At 39.7% G+C, this 20,698-nt stretch overlaps 1 protein-coding gene across 9 annotated transcripts in view; it reads left to right on the forward strand.

The window, feature by feature from the left end:
* Nucleotides 1–20,698, forward strand: part of ENPP2 (ectonucleotide pyrophosphatase/phosphodiesterase 2) — a 156,950-nt gene that overhangs the window by 77,673 nt on the left and 58,579 nt on the right. For all 9 annotated transcript variants that reach the window (XM_089659054.1, XM_089659053.1, XM_089659057.1 and 6 more), the window contains 10 exons: nucleotides 1,367–1,489; nucleotides 3,901–3,961; nucleotides 5,949–6,046; nucleotides 10,024–10,103; nucleotides 11,397–11,516; nucleotides 11,894–11,949; nucleotides 13,451–13,516; nucleotides 15,071–15,143; nucleotides 15,266–15,374; nucleotides 18,170–18,292. In XM_089659054.1, the coding sequence (XP_089515180.1) occupies nucleotides 1,367–1,489; nucleotides 3,901–3,961; nucleotides 5,949–6,046; nucleotides 10,024–10,103; nucleotides 11,397–11,516; nucleotides 11,894–11,949; nucleotides 13,451–13,516; nucleotides 15,071–15,143; nucleotides 15,266–15,374; nucleotides 18,170–18,292 (909 nt within the window). The remainder of the gene's footprint in view (nucleotides 1–1,366; nucleotides 1,490–3,900; nucleotides 3,962–5,948; nucleotides 6,047–10,023; nucleotides 10,104–11,396; nucleotides 11,517–11,893; nucleotides 11,950–13,450; nucleotides 13,517–15,070; nucleotides 15,144–15,265; nucleotides 15,375–18,169; nucleotides 18,293–20,698) is intronic.

Raw genomic sequence — 20,698 nt, forward strand, 5'->3', positions numbered from 1 at the left:
GTTAATTTGATGGTAATTTTTGACCCTAGTGATGAGAACATTCGAAGCAGTAGGAAGGAAAAGCTTTCTTAAATTGATGAAATTTGAAGGGTGGTCGTACACAAGCCATATTTTTTCATTCAGCATGCTGGTTGAACAAAAGATTGACTCAATTCGCTTATCCATACACTTGGATGTGAATGGTGAATCCTTCACTCTAAACCTTTTGTATTTGGGCAGTGGGGAGATTTCCCTGCTGGGAGAATACACTTATCAGCACTGCTGGCTATAGCCAACGGTGCTGATCGAAAGGAAATTTTCCAATAGGCTGGTTATACACATGTTGATTGATTGGCTTGTGTACAACAAACCTTCCCCATACATGGATTGAAATTCGGTTGGGCCCTGCTGAACCGGCCAAATTTCAATCCATGTATTGCCGACTTGACTATGAATGTGGTTTTCAATAGAGTGAAAATCATACATATTGTAATGAAACCTGTTTTAATGTCTGGGATTACATTCAAATAGCAAGTCTGAATGAAATTGAATGAGCTTTCAAAGTAAATTAGTTTACTCAATGCTCTCAAGAATGATTTTTCAGACTTTCCATACGAACCTTAGAATGAATATCTAACCACATATGGCCAGCTTTACTTAAATTAGGAGGCTTCAAGTGGGTCCCCTGAAGTCACCAGATGGTTCGACATAATCATTGAATTTAATGCTACAGAAAGCTGTCAGATGGCAGACATGCTGCAGAAGATGGGGAAAACTATGGACACGCTAGAAAAAATGGTCAAGACTGCAGGCATGCAACAGAAGATGTCAAAGGCTGTAAACATGTTATGGGAGCTGTTTGAGACTGAGGCCATTCTTCAGGAGCTGGCCATAGACTGGAGAAATGTTACATGAGACTTCTACAAATATCTGCTTCCGTATTTGTGATCCATACAGGCCCCTTAAAAAGAATGTTTGTTTGTATTTTCCACATTTGATCATTTTCTTACCAATAATCATATTTTAAGATAAAAGGTGTAAAAAAATAAATAAAAAGAGAAAATGGATAGATGACAAAGTTAGACTACTAGAAGCCAATCCAAATCCAGCATCTTGATGGAGGAAAAAAAACCACGGACTATGTAGAGTTCCCAAGGGCCACACAATATGTAGTAAAGGGCTACATGTGTGCTCTGGGCCTCATTTTGGGTACCAGGGCTGTACACAGATTGCAGGATTTTCCAGTGCTCAGGATAACCCTTCAAGTTGAAATGGGAGTTTTATGTACTGTATTTTTTCAGGGTGATCCAAATACAAGAGCCTCTTTGACTTTTTTTCTTTGTTCATCCTGGTTAAGCCCTGTACTATTTTTCTCCATTTATTTCAGGCCGAGGTTGGAGCTGCAAGGAGAGGTGTGGGGAGGCCCGGAATGAGGACAGTGCGTGCCAGTGCTCTGAGGATTGTCTGACTAAAGGAGACTGCTGTACGGACTATCAAATATCATGCAAAGGTTAGTAGCTGTCACCACGACTCACTTTGTCTTCTGGAGATATACAAAAAGATAAGATATTTTTTTTTTTTGCTTGGGATTTGACAAGTTTAATTTTCACCGTTTCAACTAGGTTATTTCTATGTGATGACATGCAGTTCACTTTCTTGTGCTAGGTTTGATTTTCTGTTATTGCATTTTTCTTGGGATACGTCAGTAGCAGAGACTCTTCTTTAAAGTGGTTGTAAACCTCAGACATGAAATATGAACAAAGCATATTCCTCTATAGTGCGTGCTTGTCTCAATCCAGATCACAAAGTGTAATTATTATCTGGTGCTGAGTTTTAATGACACCAGGAGAAAAAAAAGGTGACCGTGGAGGGCACAGCCTGTGATTGACAGCCACAGCTCTGTTCCTTGTGTTGGATGGGATATGCCCATTCTCTCCAATCGGCTCTCAGAGCTCTGTTCACTGATGTAACTTAAACTCCCTGCTTTTTAGAGCTGAGAGATTCTGTGTAAATTCTGCATTTTGAATGGATGTAGGGACAGGAGGCTGTAGATAAACCAGTACAACATTTGTCGGATGATTTTTTTTTTTTCTTCTCTGTGTATCACCTGAGGCCAGTCATGTTACTGGGTATATGTAAGGATTTACAAACATTTTAAACTGTAATCCCAGGTTCCAGTTTAAATTTGAGTTCCCCTCCATGCCCACCCCCCACGATTTCTGCCGTACAACCTGTATATATCCAATTGCCTTTGGAGCTGATGGCAACACTGCTCAATGGCTTCCGCGACAAATTCTGGACCCTGTTGTTGCTTCTGTGATCTGCCAGCAATCTTAGACCTCTCTGCAAATGACATAATGTTTATTGACTAAGTTTTAACATGGATGGCACCTTTTTTTTTTATTAAAAAAAAAAAAAGGGCAGAAAAAAATCCTCTAGCAAAAATTAAAGTGTTGCTAAACCCCGGACCCTGCATCCACTATATCTGGTATCCCACAATACACAGAACATGGAAATGCAATTATTTTAGTAAATATAAACTGCTAAATACATTTTCTCATCAGCAGCATATAGCAATACTGTGAATTCTATCAGTCTCCAGACCAGCGCTAGCTAAAGCTTGTAGGAGAAGTTTTTTTTTTCTGCTCTAGGAGGATGCAAAACCCCTGACTGCTGATTGGCCCTGTGCTGATCACATGCACTCTCCCAAGAAAAAAAAAAACCCTCTAGCTATACACACCAAACTGAGCATGTGCAAAATGCCTATGCTTCAGTCGGTCTTATCAGGAGATAAGAGGTGGTTTCTTGAAAAAGGGGAGTAACATAGGAGAAAGGATCAAAATGGCCTTTTTTCACAATACAGAGGATTAACCCCTTAGGTTCCCCAGTGAATAGAACAAGCATGCTTTACTGCATATACACGCTGATTTTACTGTTGTGGATTTAGTAGAACTTTAAATATTGTACCCATGTGGATGACTTGTAAAAATGTTACCAAATCCACAACCGTAAAATCAGTCTGTATATGCAGTAAATCATGCTTGTTATACTCACAGGGGAACCTAAGGGGTTAATTCTCTGCATTGTGTAAAAACACTGTTTGATCCTGTCTTCTCTGATCCTTCCATTCTTCCAGTGCCCCCCTCTTATCTCCTGATAAGGCATATGATGTGGAGTCACTCTGCACATGCTCAGTTTGGTGTGTATTGCTAGAGGGTTTTTTTTTCTTGGGAGAGTGCATGTGATCAGCACAGGGCCAATCGGCACTGTCCAGACCGAAATCAGGGGTTCTGCATACTCCTAGAGCAGAAAGCAAACTCCTCCTATAAGCTGTAGCCAGTGCTCTGCTGAACACTGATAGAAATCACAAGACTGCCATATACTGCTGATGAGAAAAGGTATTTAGCAGTTTATATTTACTAAAATAATTGCATTTTCATGTTGTGTGTACTGTGGGAGACCAGATATAGTGAATGCAGGGTCCTGGGTTTAGTAACACTTTAGCGCCTTGGATCCATGTTTGAATTGACTGTCATTTCGAGAGAAACTACATATATGAGTGGTGTTCTAGTATCAAATACATAATTTTGATTAATTGCTGATTAAACAATGCAATCTTTTGAAAGTAGCTTTTTTTCAGTTTTGCTGCAGCAATATCACTAAATGAGCCTTCCGGTGTCTGAAATGGCTCACAGATGGCTGTGGAGTACAGCGAGGGGTAGTGGTTTTAGAAGCAAATTATAGCCACTTCAGCCAAAATATGAAAACTAGGGGCCACATAATATAATAGTTAAGAGATGTGTGTCAATGACCTATTGCTCTGCAGTTAATTAAATCATTTCATCATGCTCCATAAAAATATTCACTGTGTATATATTTCTGTAATACCTTGAAATTGAAAATGTTTCTTTGCGCTCCTAGGTGGAACTCGTTGGGCGGATGATGAATGTGAAGAAATGAAGCAACCAGACTGTCCAGCAGGGTAAAAAAAAAGTTTTCATTTTTACTTATAATACATTTTAACAATGTGTTCATTTTATGCTAGAAACCATCACATTTCTACAGTATATTATAAATGCAGATGAATGAATACATGCCTATATGTATTTGTAGATGAGACTGGCCAGGTTGACGGGAATCCTTTCACCCAGGGGTGGACTGACAACTCATGGGGCCCCCGGGCAATAAGGGATCATGGAGCCCCTGTGTCCTTGCCCAAACTCAAAAAAGCCTATGAAAAAGGTACCAGGGGCATCTCATGGGGCCCCCTACTGACCCCGGGCCCTCGGGCAGTGCCCGCGTTTCCAAATGGTCAGTCCGCCCCTGCTTTCGCCTTACTATTTTCAGACTTCTCCTGTTGCACTAAGCTAGCTAGATGTTTGTTGGCTTTTTAGTATGGGTTCTAGATTGATGAACTCCCACTTTCCACAATCGTTTTTTCAACCCCTGTGTTTATGGGGGTTGATCTTACAGCACAACCCAACTCCAGTATCAACTCCTACAACCAGCGCTTTCAAAAACCCCTGTATAACTAATCCAGACTCCACTATACTTGCCTACTCTCCAGTGATGAGGAATCCTTTGGTGCTTCCATCTTGGCCCAGTCTTCTTCTAGATTGGCCATATGACTACACTTACGCGCGAAAGTTAATTCACCCCAGCACCAAGGCTTGCTAAGACCATACACAGAGCTACATTATGCATAGTGTATACAGAACAGGAAGTAAGAGGAAATTTCTCAAACCGATTCCCAGATATCAGTAAAATATGATAGGGGTTCTAACCTTTCCCTACTCTATCCAAAACTCAGAAAAAAATGTTTTTGGTATATTAGATGCACTTTTACCCTCTTTGTCTGGGTGACCATTGTCCGCAATACAGAATATGCAGAGAAATCAGACATTTCAGAGTCTGCCACCAGAACAGAAGGCAAGGACAAATCCAGTTTTGTAAGGTGGGTACTGTCCCGGTGACAATAGTCTAAGAGGGGATTTTCCTTCATTTTGAAGGCATTTTCACTCACTTTTGGTTGTGCCTTTAGAACAGGAGGTAATGTGAAATCTCGCCAACAGGGTACAGAATATAGGTTTGTACAGCTTTATTGTGCAAGGAAGATAACTATCTAGACTTCTAATAAGTGTTATGACATGGGTGTTCTATTCGATGCACTGTGTAACTTGTGTGTGAGTGGTAAGGTGATTCTGCACAGGGTCACTGTGATTGACTGGTAGTTGATAGATTTAGTAGTTGGTGGTGTAGCATCTGCTACCAAAATCATAGCTAGCATGGACGTTTTGTTTGCGTTGCCCAGCTTAGATTGTTTTCTAACTGCACTTAAAGAAATAGAAGCTGAGATCTGGTTGGTTACTCTAGGACACACAAAAATATCCCTCAAGTTCTCATGTCAAGTGTTTAGAGCTGTAGACAAAAACATACTACTATGAAAGTGGAAGGTGGCCATGTTTAAGGCCTACTCAGTCCTGTGTACCTCCATACTGTTGGCCTGTTGTCTTGGCAGTGCTACTAGTTTAGTGGTGGAATTAGGTGTGAAAGACTCTAATGTAAGGCTGGCCGTATATGATACAATTTTCTTTCCTTCCACCACGGGTGGAAGGAAAGAAACGTGCTCAACCTGTGCTGATGGGGGGAGTGCCTCTCAGCACTATTCTACCAGCTGCTAGAACACCGTAATCATTGCTATCAGAACACCGTAGTCACTGCTGCAGGCAGTGATTGCATGTAAACAATTCCGACAGGCTGGTTGTACTGAAGTCTAACAATGCATTGACTTCAGTACAACCAGCTCCCCACTGCACATAATTACACTTAACTTGAGCATTTTGGACATTATTCAATTTGCAATCAATGAAGAAATTTGAGCAACTCAAAAAAAAAAAAAAAGCAATATGCGTTGAGTCTTCAATTAAGAATCCATTTTCTTATCTATCTTTTGTCAATTATCTTCTTAGGTTTCTTCGACCACCTTTGATCATTTTCTCAGTTGATGGATTTCGTGCTTCATATATGAAAGAAGGAGCAAAGGTTATGCCCAATATCTACAAACTAAGTAGGTCCTTTCAATGTAGATGTTACTTGTTATTAATTTTGTTCCCTTCTACACTTAGGATAGCTTTAGCTAGACGTAGAATAATCCAAAATTATAATTGGTGAGAAAAAAATGTGAGGGAACGATTGAAACAGGGATAAGGTACAGCCATGTGAAACCTGAAGATGATATGGGAGAAGATTATGTACTAGTTTGAGCAGTGTCTGGAATGCTAAATGTCATGAAAGAGTCTTGTCATAATTCTGAGGAAAAGCTGGGATGGATCTCCTGTTATGTGGCATGTAGGAAAATGTGTTCAGGGCCAACATTTTTAAGGCCTACAAGGGTGGGAGCACCCTTCTTCTTTCATTTATTTTGTAAATTGAGAGACTGTTAATTAACACCCTCTCCCTTTGTTCAGAGTCCTCCCTGCCCCTTTTTTTTCTCATACTAACCACTGATTACTGACCATGTGTACACCTATGAAAAGTCATATTCCCAATTTTGCCCAGTTCTAAGCAATGCATCTCCATCAATATGACCCGCACTGCCTCACTAGTATGATTTGCAAGCTCTGCTCTGGGGAAAGAAAAGTATCTCAGTGAGATGCAGACTTCCCCAAAATGGCTGGAACCTTCAGTTTTGAACTAGTAATCAGACAGTTTCTGTCCACAGAGCTCTACAGCTATAACTGTAGAGATCACAGAAATCTACAAGACCGTAGCAAAGCGGCCACTGGTAGTGTCAGGTGGTGGAGGCGCTGTGAGGAGCCTTAGGAAGGGACTGCAATGGGTAATGGTATAGATCTCTAGAAGTAAAATCAACCCTGATGAAAGAGGCCTCCCATTTTTTTACTGCCTGTCTGAATGAGACCTTAACAGGTTTTTTTTTTTTGTTGTGTTTTTATTTTGTTTGTTTTTTTGTTTTTACAGAATAGCTGTGCAAATCAAGTCAGTGTTAACAGATTGTTTTAATTGTAGGACTCAGATTCAGAGCTTCAGTTCTGGAAATGGTTTACGTACATGACGCAAATTAGAGTTTATGTTCTGGAAATGGGTTTAATTTAAAAACTTGTGTGGTTATTGTCTAAAGATCTCTCTTACCATTGGCTGTGCTTACTAGATCTAATTCTGTGTTCTTTTGCATGTTTTGTGCACAAGAAATTGATTAACTTTTATACTGGTTATTCAGCCTTGAATAAAGGGCACATAGAAAGCCAAGGCAATGCTGGTAGCAACCAGTCTTATTTTTTTTTCTCATGCTTTTCTAGGGAAGGTTAAACAATGTATAGGTGAGGTTTAAGAATGTTTGATTGCTGCAGCAAAAACATGTTTCTCTTTTTTTACCAGTTATATAAAATACTTCAAAGATTTTAATAATTTCAACAGGGGGGAAAAGAAGGGACAATGGGGATATACATTTCTTATACAGAAAATTGCATAAGTACAAAAATAGGCATCAATGACAACAAAGGCTTTACTTTGACTTTCTTAAATGTGCAACATCTACCAAATGCTATTTGTTCAATTAGTAGCAACAAAGCTAACATTAGGCAGTGGTGGTGTGACCACCTTAACATTCCATTTGTAAATCATAAAACCCAATTTAAAATAATATAATAAAACACACAACGCTGGTGGTCCATTGGTGTATATTCTGTTCTAAGGTGGCCATATTTGAAACACCGTAGATCACTTATTACCTACTTTCAGCGCTCCATTACCACCTCCTGAAGTCTTATGCTGGCCTTAAACCTGTAGAATTTCATTTGGATGAGGAAGTATAAAAATCGCTTGTCTGACCTTTTGGATGGTGTCTTAATGGACTAGATTTTGAACATTTGCGAGCCATGTCAGTGTCTCAATTTTTATAGAACAAACGTTTTACACCTGGATTAACTCTGACAAGTGCATGAGCATAAGACTAGTAAGAATTTTCTTGGTTGGGAGCAAATTTAATGGAAATTTTGTGGATTAAAAAGAAATTAGATCCCAGCAGATTCAACAAAAAATTTCCATTCTTTATCTTTTGATTTTTTTTTTTGTTTTGTTTTTTTTGCTCACTCTGGTTGAATTGTTTTGTCGCATTGTCTCTATTTAACTCTTAGATAATCAGACATTCAGAAAATGACACTTTTCTTTAAAAAAAATTCTACATGTCTAATTTCCACTATTTGAGCACTGAGACACATATACAGTATCTCGCAGAAGTGAGTCCACCCCTCACATTTTTGTAACCATTTTATTATATCTTTTCATATGGCAACACTGAAGAAATGACACTTTGCTACAATGTAAAGTAGTGAGTGTGCAGCTTGTATAATAGTGTAAATTTGTTGTCCCCTCAATATAACTCAACACACAGCCATTAATGTCTAAACTGCTGGCAACAAAAGTGAGTACACCGCTAAGTGAAAATGTCCAAATTGGGCCCAATTAGCCATTTTCCCTCTCCGGTGTCATGTGACTCGTTAGTGTTACAAGGCCTCAAACGTGAATGGGGAGAAGGTGTGTTAAATTTGGTGTTATTGCTCTCACTCTCTCATACTGGTCACTGGAAGTTCAACATCGCACCTCATGGCAAAGAACTCTGAGGAACTGAAAAAAAGAATTGCTGCTCTACATAAAGGTGGCCTAGGCTATAAGAAGATTGCCAAGACCCTGAAACTGAGCTGAGGCACGGTGGCCAAGACCATACAGTGGTTTATCAGGACAGGTTCCACTCAGAACAGGCCTCGCCATGGTCGACCAAAGAAGTTAAGTGCACATGTTCAGCATCATATCCAGAGGTTGTCTTTGTGAAATAGACGTATGAGTGCTGCCAGCATTGCTGCAGAGGTTGAAGGGGTGGGGGGGTCAGCCTGTCAGTGCTAAGATCATACACTGCACAAAATTGGTCTGCATGGCTGTCGTCCCAGAAGGAAGCCTCTTCTAAAATGATGCACAAGAAAGCCAGCAAACAGTTTGCTGACAAGCAGACTAAGGATTACTGGAACCTTGTCCTGTGGTCTGATGAGACAAGATAAACTTATTTGGTTCAAATGTCAAGCGTGTGTGGCGGCAACCAGATGAGGAGCAGAAAGACAAGTGTGTCTTGCCTACAGTCAAGAATGGTGGTGGGAGTGTCATGGTCTGGGGCTGCATGAGTACTGCCTGCACTGGGGAGCTACAGTTCATTGAGGGAACCATGAATGCCAACATGTACTGTGACATGCTGAAGCAGAGCATGATCCACTCTCTTTGGAGACTGGGCCCCAGGGCAGTATTCCAACATAACGATCCCAGACACATCGCCAAGACAACCACTGCCTTGCTAAAGAAGCTGAGGGTAAAGGTGAGGATCTGGCCAAGCATGTCTCCAGACCTAAACCCTATTGAGCATTTGTGGGGCATCCTCAAATGGAAGGTGGAGGAGCACAAAGTCTCTAACATGCACCAGCTCTGTGATGATGTCATGGAGGAGTGGAAGAGGACTCCAGTGGCAACCTGTAAAGCTCTGGTGAACTCCATGCCCAAGAAGGTTAAGGCAGTGCTGGAAAATAATGGTGGCCACACAAAATATTGACACTTTGGGCCAAATTTGGACATTTTCACTTAGGGATGTACTCACTTTTGTTGCCAGCGGTTTAGACATTAATGGCTGTGTGCAAAAATGTGAGGGGTGTACTCACTTCTGTGAGATACTGTATTTGGGCTGCTATGGCTGAATAAAAAAGTAATTGCTGAAACCGTGCGGTCATATCATATTGGCATTGCCAGTTGGAGTTGCATTAAATGGACAGGACCAATTTCTTTGCAGCAGTAAACAACATAGGAAATGCTTATACACATTTTAACTACTTCACAAAGTTGTAGGGGAAATGTAGATTCTGGAGTCTAATATTTTTAATTAGAATTGTTAGTTTATAATGAAAATAATTGTTTTTTTTTTTTTTATTCTATCGCTATTGTGTTTTATTGTAGTAATATAGCATGTGTTGTATTTTCCTCTTTGTATAGGAACCTGTGGAACACATGCCCCATATATGAGACCTGTTTATCCAACAAAAACATACCCAAATTTGTATACACTAGCAACGGTAATTGTATAGACTATAAACCTTTTTTAATAAGGAATGAATGAGCAGAGAAAAAATGGGGCACTTCACATATTAGATCAAATACCATTTCATATTAGTGTTTTGGTACATATGTTTGATGCATGCAAAAAAAAATGTTGATTCTGCCAGAAATCTTGATTATTGACAACTTCTCAAGCCCTTTGTGTGTGCTGATGCTAATCAGCTACATGGTTGTCTCTAAGGACTACAGAACCCTTTTTGTCTACATTAAGGAGAAGAAGACTAGAGGAGGTCTATGTAGTCCTGTCCTATGAAGACAGCCATGGTTCCCTGCATTGATACAATGAAGTGAATCTGAGTGTTACCTTAGGAAGCAAAATGTGTAACTGGTAGGATCACGAGGGGAATTTGAAGAAAAAGCCTTAAAAAGGAAAAGAACGCAGCTACCGCATCTAAGAAGTGGTAAACTGCAATATACAGTATTAAATGTTTGGATACACTTTACAATCACGCTGGATGTTCCTACTAATAAGGGTGTCCAAACTGCTGACTTTCCAGTAGCAAATGGTGGCTACAGTAGCAAGGATTTACATGTGATATATGCATTATTGACAAGTGTATGGGGGGGAAATGGAATGGATGGATAATACAATATTGATAGCTGTGTAATTTTATGCAAACATCTTGTGCCATGTTACTCATGGCATAAAAAGGACCTGAACTCTAGGGACTGTGTCCATAAAAGTCAGGCAGAGGAGAAAGGCATTGTCTGTAGGTTTTCTGAAGCTGATTATTATTATTATTTTTTTTTTTTTTCCTTTTACCATGTCTTATTCTGCAGTGCGCCTCCGTGTGGAGGTAGCTCTCCTTGTTAGCAGTTTTCTTCTTCATGTCAGGGTTGATTTTCTGATGACTGTTGATCTGGTGATTGGTGGGAAAATAGTTACAAATTAGCAATAGAGGTGGAGAAAGCATAAAATTAATGAAGCCAAAACGGGAGATCTTGCAATGCAGATGCTCAGGTACAGTTGTCTCACCAGTAAGGATAACAATGCGTAGCACAGTAATGGTATTACCAAATATGACTCCAAATTAGATTTGACTAGCAATCAGAAGCCTTATATTGATGTCATACTGCAGCTATGAGGCTACAGAACAGAGTGCCTAGACACAGAACGTGCACTGCTATTTCATGATGTTTCCTATAACACAGCAAAGTCTTCACTTTGTATGTGCACATTCACTATAATATATTGTGAAACAGTGCTAATGATTAACCTGGTGCAATGTTTTTGTGTCTTTTTATTTTAGGGTCTTTATCCAGAATCTCATGGGATTGTTGGGAACTCTATGTATGATCCTGTCTTTGATGCTAACTTCAGCCTTCGGTCACGAGAGAAATTTAATCACAGATGGTGGGGTGGGCAACCGGTAAGTAATTAAGTGCACAGATTACTGCGTGTTGAGTTCTTAAATCTGACTACATTTAGCTTGGAATTCTTATAAGTGCCCTTTTTTTAGTTTTTTTTTTTTTTTTTTTTAAATATTTGTTACGTTTTTTTTCAAGTAGTATGGAAATCTGTAATTTTGAGGTTTACGTTTTTGATGCCTAATTACTTTAATGTTGGTTAGAGAGTATTTCTCATGTTGAGCATTCTCATTCTTTAATAGAGTCAATATATACCTACATATTTTTTAGATTTGTGGCGCTTTTGTACTTTACCGATATACATATTTGAAACTGTTATATTTAGTGGTAAAGAATCTGAGCTAAAATTGAGATCCACATATGCTTTTCTTCATTACAGCTTTGGATTACTGCTCAAAAACAGGGGTTGAAGGCAGCCACATTCTTCTGGCCTGTGTAAGTGCATAACAGACAATAACAATCATTTACTATGATTATTACTTGTAATTGATACCAAATCATTTCAATAGTCCAAGGTGTCACTGGATATAAAAGCCCACCATTGGGATTAATGTGAAGATGCCCCCCCCCTTACAGCTTTAACAGCCTTTGCTCTTCTGGGAACCATTTCTTTGAGATTTTGGAGTCTGTCTGTGGGAATTTGTGTCTGTTCAGCCTAAAAGCATTTGGGAAATCGGGTACTCCTTGTTAGACAAGAAGTCTTGGCCTGAAATCAGAGTTCCAATTCTTTCCAAAGGTGTTCCTTTGGATTAGGGTCAGGGCTCTGTGCTGGCCACTCAAGTTCCTCCACATCAAATTGGTCAAACCATGTCTTTTTTTGAGTTGGCTTTGGGTACATTCATGCTGGAACAGAATAAGAATTTTCTCAAACTATTATCACAAGGTTGGACATTTGCAACTGTCTACATTGTCTTTATGTGCTGTAGCATTAACATTACCGTTCACTGGAAACACATGATCTCCAATAATTTGGAGGTGTACCAACATACTTATAACCATATACATACAGTAGGTATGTGTGATGATTAAGTGTCCACAGATTCTTGGCCATATATTGTATATACAAGGCTGGGCAAATCCCATGTAGCCATTGCGCAGTTAATGATTACAGAAGATACCTTCAGTTTTTTTTGTGTGCCAATGGGGCTACATGTTTTCCAGCCAATGATGGGTGCAGGGATGTGCTCCCAGGCAAAATGCCACCCCCTGCTGCCCAAGTCAATTGGCTAGACTTGTCGTGCTAAAAAATACCAGACATTATAGGTTGACCTTTCTCAACCTTTTAACATGGAAGAACCCTTGAAATTAGTTTCCAGGCTCAGGGAAGACATACCTATAATTAGTATATATTATATACTGTAGTTATTAGGTATAATCCAAACTGACAAATTGATCATTGGTGTCAGTGGTTATTTATCTGAGAGGCAAGAATTGCCCATTGCTAAAGAAACCCCTGGCGACCTCATGGAGGAACCCAAAGGTTCTATGAAACTCCAGGTTAGGAAAGGCTGTTATAGACACACAAACCATAGCCCGTAGAGACAGTTTGCCCTCACTGTCCTGGTACATTTCCTGTAGAACTGATGACTAGACAAGTAGGGAACTGACCACCTTGGTTCTAGATGTATTCCCTAGAGTGGGTAAATATGAATACACAGTATACTATTTCACCAATGCAAATGCACAAACTGCAGAAACAACAAAATGTCTTGGCAGGCAGGGGGAAAAACGTGATCTTTACTGTGCACGGGAATGTGATCCTGACAGTCACACGATTTGTGGGTGGCTTTGTGCTGCTGCCCAAGGCCATGGCCTATGTATCAGTCACACTGGGTCATTAGATTGTTCAATGTGCCTTTCCAGACCCTTGTATTTATTTGTGTATGTATATTTCTTTCTGCATTTGTTACATTACATTTGGTCACATATTTTACAGGACTATACCTTATCAGCGGAGAGTATTAACAGTTCTTCAGTGGCTGCACTTGCCTGACAATGAAAGGTATCTGAAAAATGTATAGATATGTTTTGGTCTAATTTTGTTTTTTGTTTTTTTATTTAAACTGTTTTATCTTTTTCTGCAAACTTAAAAATGTGTTCACTTTTCTGAATATCTAACCCAATGGATGATATTTTTCAAATGTTTAACATCTTAAATTTACAAAATCTCTATTTCTCATAGCTTTGCTATGTAAATGAGATTTTGTAAAATTAAGATGTTAAACATTTGAAAAATATCATCCATTGGGTTAGAAAAGTGAATCGTATCACATCCACATTTTGAAGTTAAGTATTTGAAATGCAAACAACTGAAATCATACATCTGCAGGTTCCATAATATTGGCTTCAGAGGGATAATCCTTATGGCAAATATCAAAATTGTTTATGCACATTTTTTTTTATAACGCTTGGACTAAACCTATGTTTGGCTATAATAGGAAAGAAATATCCCAAATTTCAAGCATTACATCTCAAGATGAAGCTCTTCCAGCTTATTTGGATATTTAATAGATCAAGGACAATTCTGGGGTTATTTACTAAAGCTGGAGAGTGCAAAATCTGGTGCAACTCTGCATAGAAACTAATCGGCTTCCAATTTTTTTATTGCCAAAGCTTAAAGTGATACTAAAGTCTTAGTTTTTTTTTTTTAAATAGCAAATATGTTATACTTACCTGCTGTGTGCAGTCGGTTTACACAGAGCAGCCCAGATCCTCTCCTCTTCTCAGGTCTCCCGCCAGCGCTCCTGGTCCTCTTGTTGGGTGCCTCCACAGCAAGCAGCTTGCTATAGGTATACCCTAGCAGGTGCACTCCCGAGCTGTGGCTCTGTGTGTCCATTCACACGCAGAGCTGCAGCTCAGCCCCGTCCTTTCCCTCTCCTGATCGGCTCACTGGCTGTGATTGACAGAAGCAGGAGCCGATGGCTCCCACTGCTGCCTCAGCCAATCAGGAGGGAGAGTCCCCAGAGAACTGAGGTTCTCATGGACATTGCTGGATTAGGATGGGGCTCAGGTAAGTGTTAGGGGGGGTTGCTACATACAGAAGATTTTTTACCTTCATACATAGAATACATGAAGGTAAAAAACCTGGAGCCTTTAGAATCACTTTAATTGAACAACCTGAAGTTAGAATCTGGTTACTATGCACAGCTGCACCAGATTCTGAGTGCTCCAATTTTAGTAAATCTCCCCCTTTGTGTAGTCAAATATTGCCAGCCACCCTATTAGTCACTCTAACGGTAGCTAATGATTCTTATCAGCCCTTTCCCTTGTCCATGATATAACCAGACCCAATGGTCTCACTAAGAAGTTCAATGGTATCATATGTTCCAGCTAACAATGCTAGAGGATTATGTCTCTCCTTGGGTATACTTGCCTCTATGAATGCTAAAACAAAACTCATGTACAAGATGAATTGTCCTTCAAGTTAATAACAGGTTCCATTGACCATTGCTATAGATTTAGACATTTTGATCTAATTGTTGCCTAGGAATGTACCTTCCCTAAAACCACCTAAGTCTCTGCAAACGCAATTGCTTTTATCTGTCATCCCCTTTAGGCCTTATGTCTATGCACTTTATTCCGAACAGCCTGATCAGACAGGACACAAATATGGACCATTTAGCAGTGAGGTTGGTGCAGATTTATTAATTGCATTTTGTATGACTTTCTTTTAACTGAAAGCAGAGGGTCAGGATAAGAGCTGGGCAACTAGCAATTTCAACAGTCTCAGTCATGTCCATTCCTTTTTCAGTTGACCAGTCAACTCAAGGAAATCGATATCATTGTTGGAATGTTAATGGATGGTCTAAAACAAATGAAGCTACATCGATGTGTCAATATTATCTTCGTGGGAGATCACGGTAAATCTTTCATTTTATTATAAAATCATTAGATATTTTATTCTGTCTGCTTGCTCTGTCTCTACCTTAATATCCCACCAGATTAAAAATAACACGTTAAAGCTTAGCTCCAGGTAGAAAACTAAATACACAGTTGAAAAACATATATAGGAGACATCTATGCTGCTGAACAATTAGTAATCAGCACAGCCAGCCTGGTAGCCTGATTTTTTTCTCTTGCAGCGAAGGAACATAGCTGGGTCACATCCCCACCCCACCCCCAGCCTGTGATTGGATGGGGAAGGAGTAGAACTAGACTGATATCTCTCTGCTCTGTCCTTCAGTCAGCATGTTCCTTTTCAGCAGAATACCTGATTGGATCCATGTACTGCCCCTCCCTCTTTCAGTCTCAGGGCTGCTGTAAAAATGAGTGTAATTACTGACACCAGTTGCATTAAAAATTTCTAAAGATTTTGCCCTCTGACTAAAGATGAACATGTGGCCCCTAATGGGTGTACACATGCCCCAGCCACAATGCTTTGCAGCTCCAGCAAAAAGCATTCAGCAGGCAGTACTGCTACTGGTTGTGACCCATTTAAGTGTCTGAGACCCAGCCACAACTGTCCTGTAACTGCAAGCAATGCAGGAGTGTAGTTCAGTCTTTTTAGATTTCAAGCACGCATTAAGGAGGGCTGTCAAAACGCAGCAAGGGCTGATGCACGTAAGGACAGCCCTTACTCTTGATTAACAGTGTTAAATTCCTTAAAGCTAAAATCCAGACAAATCATTAAATACACAGATAACGTTTGTATGTGAGAACTTTTCCTGCCAGAATATTTATACTTCTACCAATTTATCCAGTTCTGAGGTTTACACAGCTTTGCCACAAAGCACAGCCTTGCCACAAAGCACAGCCCTGCATGGCTGGGGAGAGGACCTGATCTTTCTCTGCTGCGGTTTTACTTTCATGTACAGGTCTTCTTCCCACCCCACCATATGACTAGGCAGTGAAAGAAGCAACAGCACACTGATGAGTTCATTTCTATGCCACTCTGCTCTCGTCTCATATCAGCATGCTTCTTGCACTGCAGCACAACTGATTGGCTACTTGTGTTGCTTCTTCTTCTCTCTAAGCTTTGCTGTACAGGAGCCAAGCTGACATTCATTTGCCTGGAGTTCAGCTTTAAAACTTTTACACTTGTTATGATTTTTTTTTTTTTTTGGGTACAATATGTCCTGTTAATCAGATCATATGCGCTTAATCCATCAGATGGTTTGAAGTCCACAGCACATGTCCTTACTTGCCAATCTCAGCCTTGGTATTGTTGAGTTTTCTTGGCTCAGGTGACATGAATTCAGTAATTGTACGTTCCAAGGTTAAGGATGCTGGCTTCCAGCAGCGCCTAGGTTTATCCAGCTGGGGCGATAAATAGCTTTGAAATTCCACGTCTGTCAGAGCTTTGCTTTGATTACATTTTGATGTTTAATTAAAAGACTTTTTTTTTTTTTTCCCCTTTTAATCCAAAATTTCAAGCTGGATTAATTCAGACAGTTTATTGAACTATGAACTTTGTTTTTTTGGAAGCCATTGGTTTCTTTTTCGGACCTCTTCAACTAGAACAAACTGTACAGGCCAAATACAATTGTTTTGTTTAATTTTCGGATGAGCTGAACATGTACGTGTGATGGGAGAAGATTCTTTGGCAGAGTTTATTTTTCTGAGAAGGCACATCTTGAAGCTAGGCTAAATATAGTATAAACCTTATATTTCTACATCCCAATACAAGTGACACCAGGGTAATATCAGAACAATCTATTTACTCTAAACCAGCTCCGCTTATTTGTTTTCTCCAAAAGGTCCTAATAAAACATGTGCAAACTAATCATGTAAAATATTTATGTCCACCAAAGATTGTCCAATCGAACCAAGGTTTATTATAATGACAGCTCGCCACTCACTCCCATCCAAAGCACAGGATATCCTTGCTAAATGGCTGCTGCAAGGACATCAAGTATGGTTTAATCCAACCTATGAATGTAGTATGTTCTGTAAAAGTCTGACAGAGCTTGGACCATCTGTTTGCACCGACATATGGGGCTTGGAATAGCACAATTATTTTGCTGCTAAGCAGAAAGCAGGGCATTTATAATGACAACCTTCTTTTTTTTTTTTTTTCTTTTTTCAATGCTGTTCTGGTTAAATATACAACTCAGTGTGTAGTAGTCTTTTAGATTTCCTTTTAGGTTAAGTTCACATTTGTGTGGATCTCCTGAAAATGCCAGGAAATGTCTCTGCACCATTTTTAAAAACTCTGCCCACATGGAAACCACAAGTGCAGTGCAGGAATCCAGTGGTGGAGGTGCCACTAGGATTATTGGTACCCCCAAACATCTCCTGGGCAGCAGCTCATTTTTCTGTGCAGCGCGTTGCAGCCACGGTAACAGGTGCAGTTCCGCAGCAGCAATCACCCATGTAGCTTGAGGACATGCTTTCCTACTCTAAGATGTGGCTGCATCCTAACAAAATGTGCTGTATGACTTTGTCTATTTTTGTAATCGCAGCCCGCATGGGAATTGTAAGTGCAGTACGGCTCTCCGTGCAGGAAGCGGCTGCTGCGATTTTCAGTGCGTAGGGATGCCATTAGGATTAATGGCTCCCCCAAGCATCCAGCATGATTTTCTGTGCAGGTGGTTGTGGCTGCGGGAACAGATGCAGTCCCACAGTGCAATCACCCATGCAGATGTGAACCTAGCCTTATTTTCTGTTGTACTATAGAAACAGTTTCTGTAATGTTAACTTCTGTTTATGTTCACAGGTATGGAAGAAGCAACTTGTGAGAGGACTGAATTTTTGAACTCCTATTTAAACAATGTGGATGATTTTATCTTCCTACCTGGCTCTCTAGGACGTTTGCGTACTAAGAACAGTCTGCCTAAACGTGAGTTCAGTGATCTCCGAACAATCAATACTGCTATTTTGGTCAAGATAAGAGAGAACAATTTAACTTTAGGCATATTTAATGTGCTGATTGATGACTTTCTAAAATGTGTTACCAGCTACAACAGATATTTTTCCCATACACATTCCTCCAGTTTAATCTGTTACAACTCTATAAAGTATCGAATCCCCCCCCCCCCCCAAAGAAAAAGAGAGCAGATTAAGGGTGTTAGAAGCTTTGGGTTTACTTCACATTGCTTTTGCATTCCCATACTAGTCTATGAGATGCAAACCTGCTTGAAGAAGGTCAAGTGCATGCCCGAAATATGTCAACTACAGATCAAAGCAGCTGTCAGTTAATTCAGAATGGTGTCAGAAGCATCATAATATAAAACTGATGCCATAGACACAAGCCCAAGGCTCATTGATCCAGGCTGATAAAGTGTAATTAAAAACAAAACTGGACTATTCTTGGAAATATATTACCACTCATTCAGGTGGCTTCTTCAGATATATGGTGGTTATTGCTTTCAATTAGCAGTTACAACTATCATACCCCTACAGGGATATTTCAGTATTGGGTGGATATTTGAGGGTAGAAAATTCTACTGCCCCCCTTTTAAAGTTTAATAAACTTTAGAGATCTAAAGATCTAGATCTATTTATAGATCTATGTTAACACTAGCCCAACTCTACCTACCTGCCAGTGATTTGTTTCTGGTGGGATAGTAAGTTCTGGAAAGTCTAGTTAGGAGATCTTACCACTGGGTTTCATGAGTGGTATAAAAGGCCCTGAATGTTTTGAACTAAAATTATGGATTTAATTGCAGTTGAATTGGGTAAATCCAAGAATTTAACCACAAAGCATTAAACAATGTTAAAATATATATATGTGCCACATCCCTAATACTGTATATTTTAAACTGAAAAACAACCTGAAAATGGGGACTTTTGAGGCACAACCTATTTGTAAAAACATAATTTATTATACATCAAAATCCAACGTGTATCGCATCTTTCTATTTTACATCAACAATACTGAATCGAGCATTGAACTTTATTTTCCATGGATTCGTATTCGCTATTGTAGAATAGTTGTGTGTGTGTGTGCTGCATTGACTCCCTTTTATAGAAGCTCCAATATTTCTGTGTACCCTTTTATGAGGTCTGAAATCATTACACGTCATTCTGTCGGTTTGTATACATTAGCTTTCAATGGGTGGAGCATTACAAGAACATAAGACATCAACTTTTATAAATACATTAAAACATTAGCCACTGTACTAGATCTATCATTACAATCGTTTTACAGTTCTGTCCTCTATGGATCAAAGTAAATGTAGTACTTCGTCCCATGTTTCTAGGTGCTTTGTAACCCTAGTTATAAGGTCCAACCTGCCCCCTCCCCGCCTGCTGTAATCAATCCGACAGCTATGACAGAGACAACTGATATAGCTGCAGGTTGTCTTGGCTGTAAGCACTCTCCTGAAATAAGCAATGGCAAGAAGAATGCAGAAGCTGACAAATCCCACCTCCTTCTGCATTCCTCTTGCTGTTGCTTGTTTTGGGAAATGCTCACAGCTGAGACAAGCCATAGCTATGAATCCGTTGTCTCCTTCATACCTGTTGTCAAAACAGCCAAGCAGCAGAAGGAGAGTGGACAGGTCAGACCATATATTTAGGTTTAGAAAGCACTTAGAAACATGGGACTATCTACTACATGTATTTTGTTCCGTAGGGGAAAGGAGTGTAAAAATGATAATAGATAATCTTTAAATCTTTTAGAATGAACTTTGTTTAAACACTATACTTTTATTTCACTACATCCTTATGATACATAACATTCTGATTTAATGTTGCCTAATCCTTTTGTGACTAACAACTTGACAAGCTAAATGCGTTGCATATTTTCAATATTGTTAAGCAAGAACAGTCTGCTTTTTGGTGCTATATTGGCAGTTTTAATGTGCTCTTGTGCTGGACATGAGCTGGGCTCTTGTCGCTTGCCCACTGCTTCAGACTTACAATACCCAACCTTTAAAACTCCATTTACAGCTTTTAAGATCATCCATTACCTCCTGTACCTAAAACCCATAACCCCTTCTACCTATCACAATATATGCTCTCTTCTTCAGAGGAGCAATTTAACTGCTTAAAAAAAGGCGATGTAGAGGTTAGTTGGGTTTGGCTAGATATGGTCTACTGACTACCCCAATATCAGAGGCCCAGTTGCATACACATCTGCTTCTCCTGTCCCTATGCTACTGCGTATTGGCAATGCTTCAGTTGGAAAATCAGCATTCCTGTTATGATTCATGACAGTACACACCTTCCGTTGGAAGTAACATGAAATGATTGCAATCCCGGAGAGGCAGATCATATAAGCAGGCACTTCCTCTTCCAGGTC

Source organism: Staurois parvus, unplaced genomic scaffold (genome assembly GCF_062004578.1).
Source record: "Staurois parvus isolate SC_StPar_1 unplaced genomic scaffold, SC_StPar_1.0 ptg000030l, whole genome shotgun sequence".
Classification (NCBI taxonomy): Eukaryota; Metazoa; Chordata; class Amphibia; order Anura; family Ranidae; genus Staurois; species Staurois parvus.